Source organism: Maniola hyperantus, chromosome 24 (genome assembly GCF_902806685.2).
Source record: "Maniola hyperantus chromosome 24, iAphHyp1.2, whole genome shotgun sequence".
NCBI lineage: Eukaryota > Metazoa > Arthropoda > Insecta > Lepidoptera > Nymphalidae > Maniola > Maniola hyperantus.
The window spans coordinates 4,572,324-4,596,084 of record NC_048559.1 but is presented as its reverse complement, the minus strand read 5'-3'; the positions used below and the strand labels follow the sequence as shown (position 1 = coordinate 4,596,084).

General features: G+C 38.8%; 1 protein-coding gene and 1 long non-coding RNA gene across 2 annotated transcripts; both read left to right on the top strand.

Moving 5' to 3' along the window:
• Positions 1-277: 277 nt before the first annotated feature.
• LOC117993699 (protein glass-like) lies at positions 278-23,109 on the top strand. The gene is made up of 10 exons (XM_034981513.2): positions 278-520; positions 7,106-7,278; positions 8,122-8,321; positions 9,449-9,566; positions 11,097-11,231; positions 11,822-12,217; positions 12,756-12,973; positions 19,083-19,166; positions 19,504-19,608; positions 20,748-23,109. The coding sequence occupies exons 2-10, from the start codon at positions 7,159-7,161 to the stop codon at positions 20,818-20,820; spliced, it is 1,449 nt and encodes a 482-aa protein (XP_034837404.1). The 5' UTR covers positions 278-520; positions 7,106-7,158; the 3' UTR covers positions 20,821-23,109.
• Positions 15,284-16,616, top strand: LOC138404028 (uncharacterized). The gene is made up of 2 exons (XR_011238127.1): positions 15,284-16,223; positions 16,321-16,616. It is a non-coding gene; the product is annotated as an uncharacterized lncRNA (long non-coding RNA).
• Positions 23,110-23,761: the final 652 nt, after the last annotated feature.

Sequence of the window (23,761 nt, the reverse complement as noted above, 5' to 3'; positions counted from 1 at the left end):
AAGCTTTACGCTTAGTTGGAGGGAAAACGAGAATATTATTCATGATCAGCAATGGTTAAAAAAAACTTATTTCAGCGCAACCACTGTTTAATTAAACTCTAATAGTTTAATCATATAAACGAGATCAGATAGCACTAAACGTTTCTCACCACAAAAACGATGCTTCCGCTGTCCATCCGCCTGATACTAACTTGATACGTTGACAGCGGCTTTCCCGCGCGCAATATGTCATGTTTTTTTTTCAGAGGGGTTGAGACTACGAACACAAGATACAAACAGCCAATTAACGTGGGGGCGGACGACTGCACTTAACTGATAGTCATTTAGTCACCAACACTACCCTGCAAGGGTGAAAGGCTCGTCCGAAAATGGGCTCGAAAATCATATGTTGCCATCGCGCATGTGTCCGTTTAATTTAATTAGTGGGAAATTTATTTTGTGTTACTGTGATTTTGTGATGTGGTTCAATATATTTATCGTTCGCAATTATTGGATTATTTTGGATTGTTTCTTGAAAAAGGTGGGTTAATGTTTTTTTTAAAATTAATTATCAAACATGTAAACTTATCAAGAGGTGTGTGCGCGAGTCAAATTCGAAATCAATAAGTGACAGTGACTAGTCGATAGGATAGGGTGCCATTGCTAAAAATAATTTAAAACAAACAATTTATTAGAAATTGCAAATCAAAAATACTTCGAAAAACAAAAGAAAGCTGGAATCGTAAACTCGCTAAATAGTAAATACTAAATGCGAGCCGAGGTACCTGCCAGCCCTCCGGTTTTAAAAATGAAGTTATAAAATAATAATTATTGTAGCAATCTCAAAAAACCGGTCAAATGCGACTCACACTCGCGCACTGAGGCCTCGTAATTTGCGACATTTTGCATGATAAATCAAAAACTATAGGACACAAAAATAAATAAAAATATGTTTTAGAATGTACAGGTGAAGCCCTTACATACCTATTACGATTCCCCACTTTAAAAGTTGAAATTATTTGTTCATGAATTATTTTTTTGTGATGTAACCACAATGTCATGGTTTTCGGATTTTTTCCTTTAAGACCTTGCTACCATCAGTCAAATTTCATGATTCTAGTTCAACAGGAAGTATCCTATAGGGTTTCTTGATAGACAGACAAACAGACAAAAAAGTGATCCCATAAGGGTTTCTTTTTCCTTTTGAGGTACGTAACCCTAAAAATAGCGGAAGATTAGGAAAGTAGATACAAATTGTAAAAAGTAAAGCTACTAGAGAAGTTTCAGTTTTTATTCAATTCGATGTTGAAGTATTTTTTTCACTTCACATGCTCTTAAAATTTTTCTAAGAAGCTGGCTGTAAGCGGACTAAAACTGCCTTTTCACACCACTCGCTCGACAATGCCTCATTACAGACCTGTTATCTAAAGGTAAAGTACGTCATATTAACATTCCTATGACTTAGGCGGGTTGTAATGTTGTACTGAAATCCATTACGTCTTAAGGGATGTACCTAATGTACCTAATTTGAATTTAGAACATTCCGCAAATTCTGATTCCTCCTTCCTGAAGTTTTCTGTTCATCAACTATTGTTGTCTCGCTTTGACGTATGTATGATGGCGTCGCGTCGTGGTCACGACTGAACGTCCATTCCCGTCGTGACCACGACCCGTGCAATTGGGTTGAAATATCGACAAATAAAAACATCAAATGTAGAGCGGAGCGAGACCAATAATTAATCTATGCATCAAATTAATCGTGGTAGGTGGGTATGTACCCGTTATCTACATTACACGCGGACGATGTCGCGGGCATCAGCTAGTTTATAATACTGATTTTATACAAATTCGATACTCAAATTTTATTTTATTTATTGCAAGATAGGTACCTATGCCCTTGACGACAATCATGCTCAAAAGCAATGATGGGTCAAGATTGGAGCGCGCTTGCCTATAGAAGATGCCTAAGTATTCACTCTAGTTTTAAAGGTATATAAATAAAAAATTAGGTACCCTATAATACCTACCTCCATTTAAATATGTTAATAATAGCTACCAAATAACCCACTCTAAGCTAACGTAAAAATAAGTTTAAATCCTGTTAGATCAAACGAGTGATTAGTGATTCTGATTACGTAATATTGTAGTCGCTAAGGGATTATTAAAAGCCACATTAACCTGAAACAAAACCAATAGGGTCTTGGACTGTAGTAATAAAATGACGTTATTAGGGTTCGGTACCTCAAAAGGAAAAACGGGACCCTTATAGGATCACTTTGTTGTCTGTCTGTCGGTCTGTCTGTCTGTCTGTCCGTTTGTCTGTCAAGAAACATACAGGGTACTTCCCGTTGACCTAGAATCATGAAATTTGGCCGGTAGGTAGATCTTATAGCTAACATTTGGGGAATAAACTGAAAACCGTGAATTTAGGGTCAGATCACACAAAAAAAAATTGTGGTCATGAACTAATAATTAGTATTTTCAATTTTCTAAGTAAGATAACTATATCAAGTGGGCTATCATAATATAATTTATAAGGAAGTTGCCGTACTGCATGGAGCTGCGGCGACTCCGTGCGCATAAGGTAAGTACGGTACTTACCTTATGCGCACGGAGTCGCCGCAGCTCCATGCGCATTATTTTTAATATCTACACATTATTCGCAAAATTAATACACATTAATTCGCCTAAAGGTTCGTACGCATCTGAGCGGCGCGGCGCGGCGCTTCAGTGAGCTTCACGTCGCGGCACAGAGCTTCAAAATATCATTTCTATCATTTTGTATGGCGCATATCGCACTAGAGCGGCGCGGCGCGGCGCTTCACCGCGCGTTGCCGCGCGGCACGGCTGGAGAGAATATTTTGAAGCGCACCGAAGCGACGCGCAGTGCAGTGACGCTAGTGCGACATACCCAGCGGCGCGGCGCGGCGCTTCAGTATGCGTACGTCGCTCGAATAAGATACACGCGCATCTTGTTAGGTATTTAAAGTACAGGCAAGAATCGGCAAGATAGACCTCAAAATAAATAACGTAGGTTTAATTTTTGACACATGACGTGTTCCTCATGCTCTTAGAAGTATATCCTCAAAGGTCCCAACCCCTAGGATGTCGGCTTCCCCCCTTCCCAGTGTCTAAATGTATAAATGTCTCTCCGAGCGTTATGAGAAAACATCAATGGTAAAAATAATCCTGATTAAATAACTATAATATATTATGTACATATTATACCTACCTACTTCATCTAGGTAGAATTAATAGTTTCGGAAATATGCCTACCTATTGTTGTACTTGTGTTTATATTATACTAGCTTATGCCCGCGACGTCGTCCGCGTGGACTACACAAATCTCTAACCCCTATTTTACCCCCTTAGGGGTTGAATTTTCATAAATCCCTTTTTAGCGGTTGTCTACGTCATATTAGCTAGTTAGCTAGCCAGCATGCCAAATTTCAGCCCGATCCGTCAAGTAGTTTGAGCTGTGCGTTGATAGATCAGTCAGTCAGTCACCTTTTTCTTTTATATAGGTATTTAGATATAATATGTACCTGTGTTTACCTGCCTATTTTATATATTCTATTGCACATAAAACAAAGACATTTTGCGAAAATGCTTTTTCTAATGTAATTTCCACAGAACCTAAGGGACTAGCTGATGCCCGCAACTTCGTTCGCGTAGATATAGGTTTTTTAAAAATCCCGTGGAACCTTTTTGATTTTCGGGATAAAACTAGCCTATGTGTAGGCACACATAGGCTACTTTTATCCTACAGGGTATAATCTATCTCAGGTATATAGGTACGAGTAGGTAATTCCCGGAAATGTGCTCACCTATAGAAAAATCTAAATCCACGCGGACGAAGTCGCAGGCATCATCTAGTTGCATTTTTTTTTAGATTTTTAATCCCGTGTGAACTCTTTGATTTTCCGGGATAAAAAGTTGCCTACCTCTGTCAATTCCCGGAATGCAAGCTACCTCTGGTCCAAACTTCATATAAATGGGCCTTTAACAATCCCGTGGAAATTCTTTCATTTTCCAGGATAAAAAGTAGCCTGTCCTTCCCCGGGATGTAATTCAACTTTGTACCAAATTTCATCAAATTCGGTTAAGCTGTTGAGCCGTGAAAAGCTAGTAGATAGACAGACAAATACACTTTTGCGTTGATAATAATATAAGTATGGATATGCATAAATATTTTTTTATAATTTCCATAAAAACTATCATCATCATCATCATCATCAACCGATAGATATGTCCACTGCTGGACATAGGTTTCTTGTAGGATTATATTACCGACCTGTGTGGTATACCTATTGTTTCTAATGTAATTTCCACAAAAACTATTAGGCAATCGCATAAAGAATTTTGTCTTTGACATTCTGAAGTAAATGTGAAATGGTACAGAGTCATTAAGAAGGCGAGGAAACAAAATGTGATATCCTTCTTGATAGCGTGACTTTGGTATGTCAGCAATCCATTTCTTCTTCTTTTTTAGGGTTCCGTACCTCAAAAGGAAAAACGGAACTCTTATAGGATCACTTTGTTGTCTGTCTGTCTGTCTGTCTGTCTGTCTGTCTGTCTGTCTGTCTGTCTGTCTGTCTGTCTGTCTGTCTGTCTGTCCGTCTGTCTGTCAAGAAACCTACAGGGTAGGTACTTCCCGTTGACCTAGAATCATGAAATTTGGCAGGTAGGTAGATCTTATAGCTGACATTTGGGGAAAAATCTGAAAACCGTGAATTTAGGGTTAGATCACACAAAAAAAATTAAATTGTGGTCATGAACTAATATTTTAGATTAGTATTTTCAACTTTCGAAGTGAGTGACTATACCAAGTGGGGTATCATATGAAAGGTCTTCACCTGTACATTCTAAAACAGATTTTTATTTATTTTTATGCATCATAGTTTTTGAATTATCGAAATCATACGACTGTAGTACGGAACCCTCATTGCGCGAGCCTGACTCGCACTTGGCCGGTTTTTTCTCTTCGATAATTCGTTCTTCTTCTGCACAACAAAGAAATAATAATCAAATCCTCTTCACTGTCGCTCATCTTGCGACGTTGTTGCTCGTACGCGAACGGGTGTAGAAGTGACGCGCAAGTGACGCGAGCTGCCGCGTACTGAAGTTGTAGTGCGGTAGGCACCGTCGAGCGGCCTGAGGTGAAGCGTTCTGCAGTCGGACTGAAGCGCCGCGCCGCGCCGCTCAGGTGCGTACGAACCTTAAAAGTACAGTATACGTTAGGTAGGTATAGGTTACAAAAATCGCGAAGCTTTCCAAGACTAAAATAGAGTAGGTAGTTGGTACAATGAGGACCGCGTTATGCAGTAAACAGCCACCTAAGTCGAGATAATATGAGGTCTAATCTCGCGGTCGGTGTAGAGTCTAGAGAATGCTGGTAAGTTGCTACCTACCCTACCTCCAACATATTATATACAGGATGTAAGCAGAACGCTGGCAAAACCGAAGACAGGTGATAGTACCTACCTACTGATGATTACTGATATGATAGTTACTACAAAAAAAACGCGAAAAAAAATTTATTAAAAATCCTATAATTTTGAAAAAAATTACGATATATCACTACCCATATTATAAATGCGTAAGTGTGTTTGTTGGTTTATTGGTTTGTCCTTCAATCACGCCGCAACGAAGCAACGGATTGACCTGATTTCTTCTCACATCTGGAGAGTGACATAGGCTACTTTTTATCCCGGAAAATCATAGAGTTTCCATGGGATTTTTGAAAATCTAATTCCATGCGAACGACGCGCGGAGCGCAAATAAAGCATCTGACTGACGCTAGAGGTAAACGAACGTTGCGTAAGTAGGCTACTCGGAGTCAATGCCGTGCCGTAGACCCAAGCTTGCACGCTATACATTGCGGGTTTGAAATTTAAAAAGAGGGAAATGTTTATTGGTACCTATCGGATTGTGTTTAGGTAGTATAACAATAACGTTAAGTTTTTGCTAGCGTTCAGGTTACATCCTGTATATAGAGTTTAGGTTGCACTGTCGTACTATATCGCCCATACAGTCTACTCATATTATATAACATGGGATTGGGATATCATCAATGAATAAAATCCAATCCAAAGCTCATTTGACATTTATTTGTAATCCATTGAAGATTTGCTGATAAACATTATTTTTATATCGCTCAGTGAAGCAGCAATGTACCAAGAACCAACCAATACAAAAACCAAATTAGTTTGATGGCTTTGATTTAGCGATAATCACTGTCTGAGGAGGCGCTATTGCTGCCCTAGCGTAATCCTGTATCCTTCAACCTTCAACCTATTTCATACAATCATATATTAATCTTACATACCCTCATATACACGCTGAAATTTTAGTGGTTGTTTTCCCGAAGCGAAATGATTTTGTCTTGGTTTTACAATCGATTTATAAATATGAAAAATATTAGAGTCAAAAATGTCAAATTTACAATCGAGAAAAACAAAAATCGAATAAGACGTCGAACCAATAGTGATACCGCGTGCGCACAGGCTAGTTTATGCCGTATCACTACGCACAAGAGCTTATTTTGCTCTAAACTTTTTCACTTTATTGGCAGCGCGGTTCGAGTGGATGTAGGTTACCTACCTACTATTCACGTTACGTCTAGGGAGTTACTATTGTTTCTCACACTTTCGAGTTGTCAATTTTTTTTTATTTATTTCAAAACAAAAACATTTTTAGTTTTTCAGTTTAACTCAAAATTTCGATAGTACTACTGAGGGCAAATTGTTCTGCCGCGGGAAAACAACCACTAAAACTTCACCGTGTATAGATAAGTAATGAAATCGAGTGAACAAGTCGTAGTAATTTAAAAAAAATTAAAAACACCACTGCTCTGCCAAAGAAACGATCTAAAAAGTAAAATTTTTAACATTTGAAAATGTCGCCACGAAGCTGCAATTTTTTTTTTGCAGAATCACCTGTGTCACTCCGGATAAAATAAGGATTGTGACGAGACTGTTCAGGCATTTAGAATTTAAGATGGAATAATGATTAAGAAATAAAAAAAAACTTAACACTCATATTCGTGTAAAAATTGATAAAAGTTTTAGCAGTCTGCATAGAGTGGTCCCACTAAAATAGGTGTGGCTTCCCCATCCCATTGCAGGGATGGCCAAGCGTCGGAAGCTGTGATCCCGCCCCTGCGCGGCGCCCTGCGCCATGGACTGCTACGTGCCCAACAACCCGCAGTTCCTGGGCTGCTGCCACGCGCTGTGCTGCGACCCGCTGCAGCCGTGCGACTGCGACGCGCTGCGCGACCTGCCGGAGGACTGCTGTCAGGTAACTAGGTGATAACTGATTAAAAACCGAATAAACGTGGCCAAGCGTTCGAAGCTGTGAGCTGCTCCTGCACCGTATGGTACCCAACAACAGCTATAGCTATAGGTAGTAATTGTGACGCGCTGCAAGAACTGCTGGAGGATTGCTGCCAGGTTTTTTTTTAAATTCATTATAGACAAACGCTTGACCTAAAATAAAACAAGATCTCTATTCCAAACTTCCACAGATTCTTAGTGTTTAGTAGGAATTTCCAGCTTTAGGCTTTACCTATGTACTTAGGTTCAGAATTTGGCTTAGGTATTATACTGAAGCTACGTACATTTTCGCAGCAAGAGACCGAGAACTGCTGCCCGGAGAATGGGGAGGAGCTCAACGCGCTGAGCGAGTCCATCGTTCCGTACCTACGATGCGGGGTTGGGAGATGTGAACGAGCCGAGCTGGCCCGCCGAGGACATGGGCTCCTTCTCCTTAGGATTCGTTACCACCACTCAACCTGGCTCTATTGCCCATTACTGGGTTCAGTTTTAATTAGACAATCATAGAGGATTCTCTGGATTTTACGTTGAAATCTTTCAGCACACAATTTAAGCCATCAGGTGATTCAAGAAAAAAAATCTTAGGAAGCTCAACGCTCGAAATAGAACAAGTTCTCTAGTTAAAGTTAGCACAGATTATAACCCTTTAGTAGGAATTCCAAGTCAGTTTTACAGCCGCAGAATTTTGCTTATACTGAAGCTTCGTGTATTTTTACAGCCGCAGAATTTTGCTCATACTGAAGCCACGTGTACTTATTTTTACGGCTGCAGAATTTTTCTCATACTGAAGCTACGTGTATTTTCCCAGCAAGAGACCGAGAACTGCTGCCCGGAGAATGGGGAGGAGCTCAACGCACTGAGCGAGTCCATCGCTACGTGCGATGTGGGGCTGGGCGATGTGAACGAGCCGAGCTGGCCCGCCGAGGACATGGGCTCCTTCTCCTTACCACCACTCGAGCTGGATCCCCTACCGTCGCTGTTCCCGTTCTCGCCGTGTTCTGGTTACAAGTAAGTTTTTTGCTGTTATGCATTATTTATACGGTTCCGTGACGAAAAGTAAAAATAAGAAGAACCTCAGTTCCTGGCATAAAAGATGAGGCTTTAGATAGAGAAGCTTTTCGGATGATGATCGTCAAACTTCTTTTCGGAGAAGGCACGTGATGATGATGATGATGACGATAGGGTTCCTTCCACCCATAGTGATACCATCAGGTATCCATAGTGATGAAAAATAGTGTGTGTCTGGTGTCACTCGAGTCAGGGTCAAAATACCTACATACTTCTCGGGCGGCGTATAGGTAGACCTACCTACTTACCTACCTATTGAATTCCTCGCTACGCTCAGGATTCTAAGTACCTACTTTAGATTTTCTGTTTTGAATCAAAATAACGCCTTCGAGAAACAAAATATCACTTTGGCCCCTTGTATTGTAATTTGTAACACTGAATAGGTGCCTAGACTGCCTAGGTATAGTTCGAACGCCCCACACTACCGCACAGCCATCGCACTAACCCGGCGCGGGCGAGTGCGGGTGACGTGCGGATGTGCGGGGCGACCCCACGCTTCATAGGTACCCCGATTGCCATCTCGACCTGTACCTACTGTATAGGTAGGTACCTGTTGCGGTAGCGATGTCTATGACTTAATTTACTAGTTTTGTTTCGGATCCGGCGTTCAATTCCCGCCTCAGGATACTGATCATTATCATCATCATCATCATCATCATTATTCTCAACCGATAGACGTCCACTGCTGGACATATCACATAGGTCTCTACTCTCTTGTAGGGACTTCCACACACCACGGTCTTGCGCCGCGCCGCCTGAACTGTTTGATGTACTTATGTCGTCGGCCCACATAGTGATACCTGCTGATTGTTTAACGAAAAATTCCGATACGGTTCCCATTCCCGTGCTTTGTACAAAAATGTCCGAACAGTACACACTTTCAATACAGTTTCAATATTTCAGAATTCATACAGTTTTTCTTTTCTTTAAATTAGACGCATTATTAAACAGGCTTCTCTAGGTTTTCAGACTTTTCATCTCACTTTGCTAACAAAATAACACCCTGTATAAGTTTAGATTGCAATAGAAAATGGCTTCCCAATTTTCAGCTGCGATATTCCTTTCAGCAGAAACAACGGGGGGGAATGCAGGGAGCGGGGCGGGGGGGAGGCGGCGGACGTCCTCCTCTCGCTGAAACACGCCGTCGTCCATGGAGACTGCGCGTCGGAAACCGTGCACCCGCAGGTATCTCTCTCACACCCAGTATTATAGCTACGCGAGCGAAAGAGTTGAATATAGGTTTAGTTACCCTACTGTTTAGTTGCTTGGGTAGATTGGGGTGAATCGGTAACTTATGGGGTGGTTATGAAATACTTGTAATTAATATTGGGTTGGGGATTACTGCGTATTCTATAGGAATACTTATGAATTTGATACGTTTTATCATGTTTGATTGATTAGTACGTAATTTTCCTATTTCGATTTTGTGACGATTGAAATTAGGTTAATGATGACTTGTACTTACCTAGAATAAATATGTATGACAATAATAAGGCGTAGGTAGGTAGGTACTTATACAAAATAATTAAATACCTACCTATATACTTACATTTTTTTTTTAATTCTTGTTATTCTAAAAATTACTTCGTGATTAATCCAACTTCTAAGGTAACCGTAGATAGAGTAATAAAGGTAGATACAGGAACGTTTGCTTTCTCATTCACACTAAAAAGAGAGCACAGATAAAGTTACCTACTAATGTGATAAATAGAGACGCAGCTAACCTATTTTTGTCCCTTATCGTGTAACTGGTTTTTTTCAAGAATACATAAGTACAAGGAATGCAACTTTAGTTGCAAAACAAACTTTGAGAATTCATGGCGTAATTGTATTTCTCATTAGTTATTTACTTGTTTTCACATAAAAAACGTTTAATACAAATATTGTTGATCGGTTAATACAAATGTTGACTACTAAACAATGGTAATACTTAATTGTAGTGTTATTCATCCTTACGTCGTGCTATCGCTATCTCATACGCGGTTACACAGTACTTCAATCTACCTTTATTAGGTACTGTATCTACGAAGGTAACTAACTAAATTAACTACCTACAATTTATTTTATGCCGAAAAATATTATGTAGGTACCTACCTACTGCAGCAGAGAGCAGAGATTCGTTCCTGTGTAAATGTCTACCGACTCTCCGCTATAAAGAAGATCTTTTATCATTTTAATCTTCTTCTAAATATATAAATGAAAAAGGTGACTGACTGATCCATCAACGCACAACTCAAACTTGAAACCACCAGACGGATCGCGCTGAAATTTGGCATGCAGCTCTATTATGACGAAGACATGCGCTAAGAAATGATTTTCCAAAATTCAACCCTAATAAGGTGGTAAAATAGGGATTTGAAATCCGTAGTCCATGTGGATGAAATCGCGGGCATAAGCTATAAGTAGTTGGGCGTGCGAACTGAGTCATAAATCATTACGATCATAGGGTTGTGAGAATACTGCAGAAGTCGTTATCGATAAAGGGATACCGTTCGGACGCAAGCGATATAGGTATATAGGTATATCTATTTTGTGTTATTTCCCCTCGCTCTGCCTGTTATCGACTATCGACAGATTTTACTTTTACACACAATACCAGAGAATCGGGTTCCAGTTCCATAAGGCCTGAAAGTGCGAACGAGAGTTCCGATAAAAATGATTTATGACCCAGTTCACACGTTTGTGATGGCTCAACTACAGTCATATTATGTCCAGATGGTGGTGAACAGCAGTGGGGGATACCCGTACTACGAGCACTACGGCAGCGCCCCCATCTTCCCCACCATGAGCGTCAACGTCTCCATGAACATGACCATGCACGGATGTCCACCTGATCAGCTCTGCTCACAAGTACGTAAAGTATTTTTAGTAAATAAAAATAGCGAGCAGCAAGCGGTTGTACAAGCCAGTTTTTTTTGTTATTTCTAATGACGTTCCAAGTGGAAACACGCCAGTTACTATTGAATGCACTATATATATATATATACTCTCAGTAGATTTCTCTATCTAATTCTACCACTAGAACTCGTTGTCCAACATAGCCAAAGAGATTAAACTGATTTTATGCCATCATATCTTTTTGAATGGAGCATTTTAAAAATTAGTTTAGCTGAGTTTGTTGTGGGTTCTTCTGAGACCTGGGCGCGTTTGGAACCCTCGTAGGTTTAGTTTTAAGTTTGCGTAGTAATTATCACCACTATATCTTACAAATCCAACATCTGACCATCAAAAAGAGTACTTAATTTATTACCTATTTTGAATAAATCATTTGACTTTGACTTTGACTTTGTTTCATAAATGCTAAAGTTAGATATTATATTATGTCATTAGGTAGGTAGGGTCTTCACACACTTTTGATCTAACTATGAATGGTTTTTATTGAGCCTGTTTAAAAAAAAATGAGAAACAATCCATCTAATGTCCTAAAATTTTTGTCCTAGATGCAATGGAATCAAAACGCAGCCACCCCGTCAGTAAACGTCGTCTACCCCCAAACACAAAACGTCATTCCCACATCCTATCCAGCAGCCACCTACTCCTTCACAGCAGACTTTCGACCACCAAACCAATCCGACCCCTTAATTACAGCAACTTCCACCTTCAAACCTTTACAGTTACAAAATGCCCAAAAGCCAAATCCGAACTACTTGTTCCAACAAAAGCCAAACTTTTCGAGTCAAAAGAACTTGGGTCCGATGTTGAAAAGGTCGCCATCAAAAATGTATATGCAGGAACAGAAAGATCAAATGGGCAACGGATACATATTGAATCACCAGGGGCAAATGCATCAGGATTTTGGTTATTCTACTTGTGTGAATGCGTCGGGGAAAGTGCAAGTGAGTAAAAATAGAGATTTAGATTTAGAAAGAAGTTTTCTACAAAATGATAAGCATGTTCATCTCGATGTCTATAGAAAACCTTGTTAATATAGGTATATTTTTTAATATTTGCCAAGGTTATTATGCTGACTAATATTCCCCTTTCCCCTCCAACTAAGCGTAAAGCTTGTGCTAGGAGTAGGTACGATAATAGTGCAACGGGTGGTGGTTGAACCGGCGAACTTTTGGATTTCAGTCCGCTCCTTTAACCGTTGAGCTATCGAGGCTCTTAATTAAAATAAGTAGGTACAATAAATCTCAAAAAACTTCATCACACTTTTGCCTTTTTTATACAAGACTAACTAACTTATGCTAGAAGTGCCTTCCAGACTAAGTCTGCCCCCTAAAAATCTATTGAGGCTTTTGAAAAACTTCACATCTCTCTCTCCATTGTCAAGTCAATACCTACTTTAAGACTTAATTATACCCACGAGATTTGGTAAACAAAAAATACATACTTACGATTTCATTTTAAATTCCGCAATTTTTCAACCAGGTTGGAGCTCTAAGTGGTTGTTCAGAAGACGACGAGCAAAAGCCCAACCTCTGTCGAATTTGTGGCAAAACTTACGCTAGGCCCAGCACGCTGAAAACACACCTTCGGACGCATTCAGGGGAACGGCCATACAGATGTGGCGACTGCAATAAAAGCTTTTCCCAAGCTGCCAACCTTACAGCTCATGTTAGAACACATACGGGACAAAAGCCTTTTAGGTAAGAAGCCTACAGTCAGTTTTTATAATAGATTTCTACAAACCGTTCACTATATCTTGTTCCTTGCCGTAATGTTGGCACTATTGCAGTTTACACAATAATAAGCCCTAATTTTTTTTTTTTTTTTTTTTTTTTGTTTGGCTTTACACAGATTAGCCAATGTCAGGTTTGTTATTTATTAAAGTTAGGGAAACTATGGATAAAATTGAAAAATCGGGATTTGGAATTTGAAAGGAAAAGGATAAGGTTTTCACTAATCTAATAATAATATACCCACATATATACTATAACTTGATATCATTTTTTTCTAGGAACAAAGCTAGAACTTTATAAATATTTGAAGAATTAGTATATAATAAACAAACTATAGATGTAGGAAATGGTATATGCAATGATTCGAGATGAGCAAGAAAGGCAGACCGATCATACAAAGTGCATGCAAAGAAAATATGATTCAAGTCCCCATACTCCCCACAGGAACAGTAAGGATCGGGAACAATTTTCATCTTGTACAAATGGGCTGGTGTACAAACATGACCCAAGCGTATTCTACACAGAACAGAGGTGACAGTTTTGGAGAAAACTAATCGACTGAACCATGGTTTTCTCGGAATGGACGTCTGAATTTTTCTATAATGTTTACCTACTGAACTATCGTTATTCCATACCCCATCCCAGGTTTCATACAAATATACTTTGGATAAATTTATCAGGTCAGAACAATAATTGGTGTATGGGACAGTATCTCCAATGCGTATAGCCTCATTTGCCAATTGATCAGCTCTTTCATTTCCGAGAATGCCCACATGGCTTGGTACCCAAGCTAGGACAACATCGCAATTTCTCTGTGAACATTTATATAAAAGATCTCTAATCCCAAAAACAATTGGAGACTGTTTATGGGATTTGAATGGAAATCTTTTAATAGCTTCTAAAACACTGCGGGAATCAGAAAATATTATGGTTTTCGGTATCTTTAAAATTAAAACATATTCTAAAGCTTTAAGTAAACCATAACATTCACCGGTGTAAACGGAAGTTTCAGGTGGAAGTTTAATTTGTTGTATACCTTTATATTGTGAATGATATACCCCAACCCCAACACAACTCCTATCCTCATGCTTAGAAGCATCTGTGAACACATAGTGCCTGTCGGGCCATTTATTATTGACGATGTTAGTAAATTCCTGTTTTGAATTAAGGTTATCTTTTAATTTTAATCCTATATCGAATTTAATTTGCGGGACAGCAATAAGGCTTTTGTAGTTATGCTGGTATAGAGGAAGAGTAATACTTCGATGGGTGGGAGCTCCCAAACTTTCATATTTTCTAAGACTTTTTACAAGACATGGAGAGTCTTTATGGGTCCAGTAATTGCAGGTATCAACCTGATATGCAAGTTGTCGTACTTTTGAAAATAACGGATGGGAACTTAGCTGTAATGTACGAAAAAAGTATTTATCACAGAGGAATTGTCTTCTCATATATAAGGGCGGATCACAACATTCTACCTGAAGACAATTTGTCGGAGCCGATTTCATCGCACCTGTAACTAACCTCAAAGCCTTCGACTGGATCATATCCAGCTTTTTAGCTGCAGTTGTATTACCAGGGTGTAATAAGAATGTTCCATAGTCTAAAACACTTCTTATTAAAGCATTATATAACAATCTCATTGTAAAAGGGTGTGCACCCCACCATACTCCTGTAAGGCACCTTAGAATATTCAAATTTCGCTCACACCTTAATGAAACATATTCAAAATGAGGAACTCCAGTAAGTTTAGAATCTAATATTACGCCTAAAAATTTTGCCTTATCTTTAACTGCTAGCGGAATACCATTGTAATTAATATGAAGAGATGGGAGATTTCGCTTTCGAGAAAATACTACAACAGAACTTTTAGATGGTGACAAATCTAGCCCATTATTATATAACCAACACTTTAAAGCATTTAACGCTAAAGTTAACAATTCACTAATATTATCCAAAGATGGCCCAGCAACATATAAAAGCAAATCATCTGCATATTGAAGCACATTTGCATATCTGTTAATAGAAATGTCCAAATCGTAAGTATAAATGTTATATAATATAGGGCTCAAAACAGAGCCTTGTGGCAAACCCTTCCACACAGTTCTATATATAATTTCATTTTCAGACGAATCTAACGAATACTTTATATATCTTTCGTACAACATATTTACAATAAAATTAATTAATAAATTAGGAATATTCAGGGCTAGCAATTTATTTTTTAAAATCGAGATATTAACATTATCATAGGCGGCATTTATGTCTAGGAAGGCAGCAACCAAAGACTCATTTTTAGAGAAACTTAGTCTTATGTCTGTGGTAAGAACGCTCAAGCTGTCAAGGGTACATTTACCTTTCCTAAAACCAAACTGGTTTCTTGATAATAATGTATTATGTTCTAAAAACCATTCCAGCCTGATTTTAATGAGGTGTTCAGCAGTTTTAGCTAATACCGACGATAATGCTATTGGCCTATACGATGTTGGATCTGAACTCGATTTATTCGGCTTCTGTAATAAGATCAAAGTTTGGGACCTCCAGGATTCGGGGACGATACCCACCATCATAACGTTGTTGATCAAAGAAAGGTAGTACCTGAGGATATTGTCGTCAAGATTCGATAAGAAGGAATAAGGAATCCCGTCTTCCCCTGGTGCAGAATCCTTAGTCGATGACAGTACGCCTTTCAATTCGTTAAGTGTAAATGGCGAATTCAAATCTACATTATTATAATTATCATTAGATACTATTAGGGGCGTTAAGGCCATGGGACATTCAGGTACATAAGGAGGACCCAAACGATCCATGATTTGCTCTGCTAGAGCTGGGGATATTTTATTCTGTTGTGAATCTTTAAATGCAGATCTAAACCTTCTTATATTTTGCCAAACAATTGGAGGTGAAACATTAGGATTCAAGGATTTACAAAACCTGTGCCATCCTTCATATTTCTTTACCCTAAGTAGCTCCTTAGTGGTATTGGCAATTTTTAAGTAATTATCAAAATTTTCATCCGTCATATTTTGACAAAATTGTTTTTCTGCTTCTTTCCTTTCTTTAACAGCATTAGTGCACTCTACATCCCACCACGGTGGAGATGGAATAAATTCCATGCACTCACCCCTTTTTACTGGAAAAGTTTCATCTGCAGCTTCAATTAAAGCTGCAGATAAAGCTTGTGAGGATTCTAATATATTCAAATGACTAATTTCAGGTAAATTATTGATTTTCTTTTCAACGGCTGCACTATACAAACTCCATTTTGCATCTGTCAGTTTATGTTTTAAACGTGGCTGTCTTACATGTTTTAGAGGTTTTTCAAAAGGGAAAGTAATAATTAGAGGGTAGTGATCACTACCACCAGTAGATTCAGCGGTTGACCAGGTGAGAGATGAAGCTAGATCAGGAGTGCAAATGGACAAATCTGGAGCACTAGGTGTCCGTGCCAACCGTGTTGGAGACCCAGTATTAAGAATGCACAAGTTATGGGAGCTTATTAAATCTAACAACTTTTCTCCATAGAAGGTTGATGTGGAACATCCCCATAATTCGTGATGAGAGTTAAAATCCCCTAAACATAAAAATGGTTTCGGTAAAAAATTAAAAATTTCATTTATTTCATTAAATATTTCATTATTAGGACGAGAGAAATATATAGATACATAACATATACTATTTACAATAACTGCAATAACAGATAAGTTATCGCTATGTACAGGTAGAGTGATAGGTGTAAATGTCAGAGTATTTTTGATGAGTATGGCCACTCCACCATACCCATCAGGTCTGTCTTCTCTGAGACAAACATACCCCGGCATTTTGAACAAAAATTCCCTTCTCAACCATGTCTCTTGGAGACAGATAAGAAAGGGATCATGTTTATTAATAAGATATATTAAGTCATGTTTTCTACTGTTGAGGCTCAGGCAATTCCACTGAATCACTCTGGCTCTGTGATCCATTATTATTAGAGATTTGATATAAGGCTTCAATTACTGTGGCAACGTGGGACGGTGTAACTATATTTGATTGTGATAATAATTGAATTAATATTTTAATAATGTCTGCCATGTTCATGTTATTTTCAGAACTATAATTATTAAAATTAAACTTTTGTTTAGGTAAAACAGGATCTCTTATTATTTCTGAGTGGGCAGAGCGGTCATAGCCTTTGCTATGCTTTGAGGGTGATCTTGGCTTTATAAAGACTGTTTTTTTATACGAATTCGGCATTGAATTTGAAGTAGATGGAAGTTTAGATTTTTGGGGACCATGTATATCCTGTGGTGAATAGGATGGCACAGGCGTTGAAACTAAAGCTTCGGCATATGACATGTTTGAAACTGGTGGATGTATTTTAATTGCTTCCATATACGAAATACAACTTTTGCTCATGGTTTCTTTTATTGCTCTCTGTCTGTTATGCTCTAAGCATTTTTTATTTATGGCTTGATGGGAACCTTTGCATAGGCAACACCGGTAATACTCTTCCTCTACCTGACAAGTGTCGCCAGAATGCCCTTGGCTACATTTATAACACTTTGGCACTGACCGGCACTGATTTTTGACATGTCCGAAACGGCAACACTGGTAGCATTGCACAGTGGGGTAAATGTATAACTCTACAGGTAAAGCAGTGTAGCACATATATACCCGGGTAGGCAGTATTTGCCCATCGAAAGTAACTATTACCGTCCCCGTGTTAATGAATTGGTTTACATCATTCACTACAATTTTTCTTTTCATCCTCCTGATTTTAATGATTGGTCCGCAGCCAAGTGGAACACTCATGTTAAGTAAGACTTCCTCTTCGGACCAATCATTAGGGACACCTTTTACCACACCCATTCGAGTAACATTAAATGTGGGTATAAACGCCCTGTATTTTGCGGGTTCAAGTATTGGGTTTGTTAAAAAATTGTTCGCATCCAAGTAGGTAGAAAATGCCATACTGATGCGATTTCTACCCACACGTTTTACACTTCCGTTTACAACACCACTAAACTTGTTGTTTTTTAAAAATCTACCAAAAGTTATTGGGTGTAGAGTTGTTGAGCTATCACTTTTTTCAATTTCTTTTTGGACATGTATTACGTATGGGGCATTGTCGGATTGTTGATAATAAGCACGACCAATTGGCACACGCTTTGGCAGTGAAGATTGATTACTATTATCGGTGGGATTTGAGGATTCAGTTTGTGGATTTGGGTAAGGGGCATTCTGAACTTTATTATTGTCAGGTTCACACTTGCATTCACAACTGTACCTTTCTTTTCCATCTCGACCTTTTGTTTTCCTTTTTCTTTTGTTACAGGTCATACAAATGCGTGAAAATATTTTTCTTTTCAACGGTTGGTCGGCATTGGACACAACGGACACGTCAGTGTCCATTGACGACTCGACCGCCGCAATTAATACGTCCATTTTTGATGTAATATTCAACGATCCCAGGGGATCCGACCCCCCGGGATCGGGAGGCCGAGTCTCCATAAGTTTGAAATGTAAACTATACTAAATTTAAAAACTTACCTATATATACAGCTAACTACTATGAAAATGTCACTAAAACTACAATATTAACACTATAAAACAACACCAATCCTTTTCCAAATTGAATTTACAAATTAATAAAAACAAAGCACGAAAATTTCACGTCCGCCAAGTACGAAGTTTCCCGCCCCGCCCTAATTTCTAAGTAATAAGCGAACAAAGCAATAGTGCCAACATGATGGTAAGGAACAAGTTACAGTGTTTAGATGCAGTAAAACAGTGCAGTAAAATTATAAAACGTATTAGGTATGCTCCAATGGCTGTTAAAGTCGATAATCGCGTCCCCCGCCTCATACCCCGATTGCCATCTTGACCTGTCGTGGACTATAGATAAGTATATTCTGCAATAATTGCAAATGCTCATAGACTTGATTATGCAAAGTATATCATACAAGTAAGACGAACTGTCGTTTGGATCAAGTCATCTGCAAATGGGAAGATTGATTGAATTTACGTTTAGTTTACGATTCCAGGCGGTGTCCCAACGTTGTCTCGTTTAAAGATTGTGAATTTAATTTTGCAGGTGTCCAATATGCGATCGTCGGTTTAGTCAAAGCTCCAGCGTCACCACTCACATGAGAACACATTCAGGAGAACGACCTTATCAGTGAGTCAATTATTCTGGTTTTTTAGGGTTTTGTACCTCAAAAGGCAAAATGGAACCATTATAGGATCACTTCATTGTCTGTCGTGTCTGTTAATTCGGGTGAATCAAAAACCATAGGGTACTTCCCGTTGACCTAGAAGTATGGGCAGCTAGCAATGTCTTATAGCACAAATAAGGAAAAAAATCTGAAAACCGTGAATTTGTAGTTACAATATGTTTACTAAATCACATAGCTATGCGCATCTACAGTAGAAACAAAAACTGTTATTTCTTGTACGATGGTACGGAACCCTTCGTGTGTGACTTGCCCTTGACTGGTTTTTTTTTCTTGTTTTAGATGTCGTTCTTGCAAAAAGGCATTCTCCGACAGCTCAACACTGACCAAACATTTACGAATACATTCTGGGGAAAAACCTTACCAATGTAAACTGTGTCTACTCAGGTTGGTAACTTTGTTTACTATCATAACGAATGAAAATAGGGTATAATAGACGCAAATTGCTATTCCGCTAGAACCATGGCTCATTAACATCGAAATGACGTCATTTTCACGTCAGCCGAAATAAAAATATGCCATCAGCTAAGCATCAGCTCGAAACTTCAGTCTAGTGGTGACTTCGTCACTTCGTCGACTTCGTCACTGAAATGGCGGCCACGCGCATTAGCAATTTGTGGGACTTATAGTAGGTCTTGAGTATTTTTAACCGATTTCAAAAAAGGTTCTCAATTTGACTGTTTTTTTTGTATGTTTGTTACGCGATTACTCTGCCAGTTATGAACCGATTTTGATGATTCTATTTTGTTTGGTAGGGCATGCTTCAGAGGTGCTTCATTTTAATTTGGTGATTTGAAAACTGTTGATGATTTATTCTAAATTCGAATATAAGTCCCGCAAATTGCTATTGCGTTGGAACCATGTCTCATTAACATCGAAATGACTACATTTTGACGTCAGCCGAAATAAAAATATACCATCAACTCGAAACTTCAGTCAGTGCTGACGTCACTATAATGGCGGCCACGCACATTAGCAATTTTCGGGACTTATATAATACAATTGTTTAAGACACTTGTGTAGACACTTTAGCTGCATCCCACATTCAGGCGACCTCCTCTATGGCGGGTGCAGCAGCCATCAGCGCCGAACAGGCCAAGAGGCGCAAATATGAAAACCTCGATGGGAGCTTCGTATTCGTGCCTTTTGGTGTGGAGACCTTGGGGCCGTGGGGCTCGGGGGCTCGAGCTCTTTTTGAAGAAATTGCGAAAAGAGTTATCGAGTCAACCGGGGACCCGCGAGCTGGCGGCTACCTTGGCCAAAGAATTAGTTTGGCCATCCAAAGGGGTAATGCTGCCAGCATCTTGGGTAAAATGCCTCGCTGCGGTGGTCTCGATGAGGTTTTAGATTTAATTTAATTTATTTAGTTTTAATTAATGTTGTTTTTTTTTAGATTTACGTTTATTAATAGTTTATTTGTTATAATAATACTTGTTCTACAATTTAAAAAAAAAATTGTTTAAATAGCTAAAAAGTCATCATGAAATTCAATCATGAAATTTTTAAATAATTTTTTTCTCCCGCAGGTTCTCTCAATCGGGCAACTTGAACAGACATATGCGGGTGCATGGAAACATGGCGGGCGGCATGCTTGCCTGACATTTGTAGTGTTGCGCCATGCGCTTTTGAACTAAACATTTGCGAACAACGGTCGTCATCACTTCGACTGATAATATGGACATAGGATGGCTGGACATAGTTCGCTTACAAGGAAAAGGGAAAACTCATCAAAAGGGAGGCTTCCAGGTAGTCATTTAAGATCATCCATCTACCTGGTGGGAGATCCAAGCAGCGTTTTCTTATCACCAATGCAAGGTCAACCTATCAATTCTCATGGCTGTACCAACCTCTCGATTATACCTACCCATCCGACTTGTGGCAGGGACCTCCAGTACTTGCTCTTGCCGTGTTTCTCAGGGTCCTTCTTGAGGCCGTCTTGACTCCCCATGTCGAAGCGGAGTCGCCATTCAAACAACTTGGGAACCCAAATATCCAACGTGTCTCATCACTCATGTCAGCTCTCTTGCTGTAGGACATCTTCTACTGCAAGAAGCTTTCGTCATGAAGATGTATCGTACTTAGAAAATATTAGCGACATTTTTTCTTATTTTTCGTGAAACAGGAGTTGAAAATTTCAAAGTTAACGAACTAAGTACAAGCACGCAGCAGAAAGTAAATTTAGAATGAAATTTCGGCTTTGTAGAGCCGTGTTTGTCTCTGTCAGTCATACCTATATGACGTTTTGTCGATCTCAACGGCAGAGACAATGCTCTACAAATCTGCTATCTCCTTCTAAAGGTTGATCTACATTACCCATTACTTTCTGCAGTGTACTGTATAAGTATTTATCTAATGTTAGTATTGTGTAAATAATGTGATTTAAAAGTTAGGTTTCTGTAAATATTTAGTTTTAAATATATTTATTGCATCATTCTAGTCACCTTCAAGTTTGAATTTTAGCTTAGCGCACTGTTTCAGATATCGATAATAATAATTACCTACCTACCTAAAATGTACTTAGTTAGGTAGGTATTTGACGCAAAAATTAAACAAACTATTACGACTATTGCAAGATTTTTAAAAAATCAAGCTATTCTTTTCTGCAGATATTAGAAAGAAAAAGGAAACCATAGTCATAGTATTTTCAGTTGTTTGTTTAGCTTAATTAGACTTTGGTAATTAACGAGTTGAATTAATACCACGGAATATTATAGACTAAGACTCAGCGCGTGCCAGACCCTCATTATTTTATGAATGCTGAAAGTTTATCTGCGTGTTGTCCCCAACACTGGGAGGAACGTTTGTTTGGATGTTTGTTTGGATCATGGTGGTTTTGGGAGATAACAGGTAATAAAGGTGTAAAACATCTTAACTACGTCAAAGTATAAAGTCATTTTATTTAAAAATATTTTCTTCAGAATTGTATTAGAAATCACGTCATGCATTGCAAGACACTTAGTCATGGCAACCACCTGCCAGCCACTCTTAAAATTTACGTTACTTACCTGTTATATCCCAAAGCCACTATGATCCAAACAAACGTTCGTCCCAGTGTTGGGGACAATACGCAGAGAAACTTACAGCTTTAATAAAATAACGAAGGTCTGGCACGCGCTGGCTCTCTCTCTCTATTATACTGTACTCTCTTACGAGCAATACCTACGCATTGTGCTAAGAGGAATTATTACACCTTGTAAGTATATCAATGGCAATCGAGGAGTGAACGCCCCGCACACTTACACAGCCCCCGAGCTAACCCGCTGCAGGCGAGCGTGGGTGACGTGCGGGTGTACGGGACGTCCCCCACCTCATACCCCGATTGCCATCTCGACCTGTCGTACTATAGCTACTTAACTACATACCTACTGTAAAGTAAAAAGGAAAAAATATTTACTTTAAATTAAACAGTTGGATCTGAGAATTTATCTCAAAATAAATGAACACATATAGGTACTCAATATTTCTGATCTCTATATATAAAAATTAATCACTGAATGTTGTTGCTGATCGCAAATCTCGAGAGCAGCTGAACCGATTTCACAAATTCTTTTCATAATATTCCTTGAAGTACGAGGATATGTTTCTTACGGAGATATTTTGTTTTTTAAATCCTGAAAAAGAATCGACTGTTAGGCGGTACGATGTTCGCCGGGACAGCTAGTTATTAATAATTAAAGCAGGCATTTTTTAGCCGTTACTACTTTATAAGTCAAATCTTTTATCATTTTAATAGCATAAAATTTGATTGAACTCTCTAAGGAGCTTAAAATAAACATAACCAAGTTATATTCAGTATTATAGAATTAGTAGAATGTTTATATATATATTGTAAAATTATACCACTTACAGACATATATAAATTATAAATGAAATAAATAAGTACACTTATACAAACTAGTATTTTATTACGTCGCTATGATTCGGACTACGGAGCACCGGGATAGGTATAAGGTATACCTACGGAACTTATACTTACTTACAGTGCGACGAGGCTACCTTGACGCGTGACTAAAGTCGGAAGTCGGAACTAAGTTGCCGTGAAGTGTCCACTTTTTACTTGTTTGAATATTCTAAGCCTTTGTTCTCCAACAGCGCCCCCCTGTCAATGTCATTCAAGTGCCAAGAGAGCCTTGTCGCACTGTAAATCTAACAGCTCGTTCCTACTTCTTGTTAAGACCCGGGAGTTGGGACCGGGGCCCGACCATGAGCCCGACAAAATGTTGGGCGTTCTAGTGGGAAAACTTTGAATGACGCCGCACGTTCGATCAGGTATAATACGAGTAGGTACGAGTTTTTATGACACTGCTGATCATATTTCTTCGCAAAGAATTTGGAAGTACTACTACAGTACGTAGGGTACTTACCTTGGGTACTACCCACCTAATCTATTTTACAGTGATTTTAAAAATCCTGCCCAAATTAGTTTCTAAGAAAATCCCCAGTGGCGCTAGCGTATTCGTGATGTTCGTGTATAAGCTCTTTGGTTTTTTTTGTATGGGCTTATGAGTCGTGTTCGTTTGCTCCTCTTTGTGTGCATGTG